The 3,017-nt window shown below is 48.4% G+C and overlaps 1 protein-coding gene across 1 annotated transcript in view; it reads left to right on the forward strand.

Moving 5' to 3' along the window:
- Nucleotides 1–3,017, forward strand: part of GNA15 (G protein subunit alpha 15) — a 21,720-nt gene that overhangs the window by 14,836 nt on the left and 3,867 nt on the right. The window contains exon 5 of the mRNA XM_027853220.1: nucleotides 193–322. Coding sequence (XP_027709021.1) covers nucleotides 193–322 — 130 coding nt within the window. The remainder of the gene's footprint in view (nucleotides 1–192; nucleotides 323–3,017) is intronic.

The raw sequence follows: 3,017 nt of genomic DNA on the forward strand, positions 1-3,017 counted from the left end.
GTGTGTGTGTGTGTGTGTGTGTGTGTGTGTGTGTGTGTGTGTGTGTGGTTGGGGTGGAGGTCCTTGGGAGCCTGGGCATTAAATTAATTCTGGGTCTGTGTGTAAAAGGTCAGGTTTCTGCTCTATAAGTCTCTCCCAGCGTCCTCCCCTACCTTAGCCCAGGCACAGACGAGGTCTGTTTGGTTGACACAGGATTGTGGACGTGGGTGGCCAAAAGTCTGAACGGAAGAAATGGATTCACTGTTTTGAAAATGTCATCGCTCTCATCTACCTGGCATCACTGAGCGAGTATGACCAGTGTCTGGAGGAGAATAACCAGGAGGTCAGTCTATCAACTAGTATTTATCGTTGTTCAGTCATTTTCAGTCGTGTCTGACTCTCCCTGACCCCTTTTGGGGTTTTCTTGGCCGAGATAGGAGAGCAGTTGGCCATTTCCTTCTCCAGCTCATTTTACAGATGAGGAAACTGAGGCAAACAGAGTTAAGTGACTTGCCCAAGGTCCACCCAGCTAGTAAGTGTCTGAGACTGGATTTGATCTCAGGTCTTCTTGATTCCAGGCCTGGCGCTCTATCCATTGAGCCACCTAGCTGCCCCCCATTAAGACCCTACTATGTGCCTGGCACTGTGTTAAATGCTGGGGATACAAAGAAAGAAGAAAGATAGTTCCTGCCCTCAAGGAGCTAAAAGTCTAATGGGGAAGATAACATGTAAACAACTGAATACAAAACAAAATGGGGGGATTAGTCCCAGAGGGAAGGCACCAAGATTAAGGACAACTGAGGAAACATCTCCTGCAATGTGAGTGAGTAAGGGAAACCAGGAAGTGGAGATGAGGAGAGAGAGGGTCTTAGGCATGGGGGAAGGGCAGCCTGAGAAAGCCCTCCGAGTTGGGAGATGGAGTGTTGGAGGATCCAAAGGAGGCCGGCATTACTGGAGTCCAGAGCATGTGATGGGAGTAAGGGATAAGAAGCCTGGAAGAGCAGGAGAGGGTTGGGTTATAAAGGGCTTTAGAAGCCCAACAGAGGATTTTAAATTTGATCCTGAAGGTCATAGGGAACCACTGCAGTTGATTGAGTAGGGGCATGACCTGGTCAGGGCTGTGTGTTAAGAACCCAATGGGCAGCCACATGGAAGATGGGCTGGAATGGGGAGAGATTGGAGGCAGGAAGACCAACCAGGCATGAGGCGATGAGGGTCTGTATCCTAGGAGAAAAGGGCGGGGAGGAGGGAGGTCAGGTCGGTCCTTGGGAGTGCTATCTGTCCCCCAGGTAGGGGTCTGCCTGGATACTCATCTATGAGACATTCACTTATAGGACACACACAGTCCCAGGTGGGTCCTTGGGTGCTCATCATCTGCCGCACACACTGAAACGCCCCCGCTCCCAGAAGGTGATCTGTCACCCACAGAGACACAAGCAGTCTTGCTTCCACACAGATTCACAGTCTACTTGGACATGATTCCATGTGTTGTCAGGTGCATGCGATCAGTCAGACTCACGTATATCAGTCTCTCACATAGACAGCCGGGGCAGCCACTTGAAGACAGTCCTACAACCTAGCATCACAGAATCTCAGAGTTGGAAGGGACCTTGGGGTTCATTTGGTATAAATCAGACTTTGACAAGGCTCCCCCTCTGCAACACCTCCTAGTGGTCCTCCAATCTTTTTTTTTGGGGGGGGCAGGCAATTGAGGTTAAGTGACTTGCCCAGTGTCACATAGCTAGTAAGTGTCAAGTGTCTGAAGCTGGATTTGAACTCAGGTCCTCCTGACTCCAGGGCCGGTGCTCTTATCTGCTGCGTCACCTAGCTGCCCCCATCTAGTTTTTTCTTGAAGATGGAAAAGCTGGATGTGGACCTGTGATTTTATCAATGTAGGAACACACACACACACACACACACACACACGCGCACACACACACACACACACACACACACACACACACACACACACACACCCCTTCTTAGGCCAGTAGGAATAAGATTGAAAGTCAAGAGAATCCAGGACTACACCTGTCCTGTGGACCTCAGTTTTCTCATGTGTAAAATGAAAGCATTGGATGGGAAGGTTTCTAAGGCCTTCTGTTTTAACGTGTTATATTCTAAGGTCTTGCGAGTAGTAGTTTCCCAGTATGGAAATGTCTTCTCCTAATGTTGATCCATCATTTGTTTGTGTCTTAGAGCCACAAACTGAGGAGCTGAGAAGTTAATGGCTTACCTCCATCCACTCTGCCATCTGGCCTCTCATATTTACCTAACGTGACATAATTGTAGCTCACATTTATCTAGAACTTTGAGGTCTTCAACAAATTCAACGCACCTTATCTTGTTTGAACCTCACAATAAGGCAGTGAGGCCACCCAAAAGAATTTCCTTCATTTGACAGAAGAGGAAACTGAAGGCCAGAAAAGTGATTTGATTTGTTTAGGGTTACCTACCTTAAGATCCTACGATGGAAGCAGGATTGGAACCCAGTACACCCTGTGCTATATCTGTGGTCTCCAAAGTGGGGGCTGTGAAATAACCCTAGGGAGACCATGCTTGACCCCCTGGGGTACGTCCCTTGGATCAACTAATGGGAGGGGGGAGATGGGTTGCAGCCCAACCTCTCCCTCTTTCCATAGCCAGCTGTGGACTTCTGTTCAGCTACAATACCCCCTTAACCACCTTCCCTTCCTTGACCCCTCCTACCTTTGGCCTTCTGGGGAAGTGCAGCTGTAAACTATTCTGACCCAAAGCAAATGGGCAGCAAAATTCCTGATAGGGGAGCCCTCTGCCCCTCTCCTGTGCCTGGGTCTCCACACCCTGCCTCCCCATCACCTTGTGGCTAGAGCAAGTGCTCCCTCAGCGGTGAGGTTCCGGAGCAGTGGCTAGTGAATAAAGCTCCCTTATGCCTGTTCTTTCTTTCTTTCTTTCTTTCTTTCTTTCTTTCTTTCTTTCTTTCTTTCTTTCTTTCTTTCTTTCTTTCTTTCTTTCTTTCTTTCTTTCTTTCTTTCTTTCTTTCTTTCTTTCTTTCTTTC

Source organism: Vombatus ursinus, unplaced genomic scaffold (genome assembly GCF_900497805.2).
Source record: "Vombatus ursinus unplaced genomic scaffold, bare-nosed wombat genome assembly UNPS02009918.1, whole genome shotgun sequence".
NCBI classification, from domain to species: domain Eukaryota; kingdom Metazoa; phylum Chordata; class Mammalia; order Diprotodontia; family Vombatidae; genus Vombatus; species Vombatus ursinus.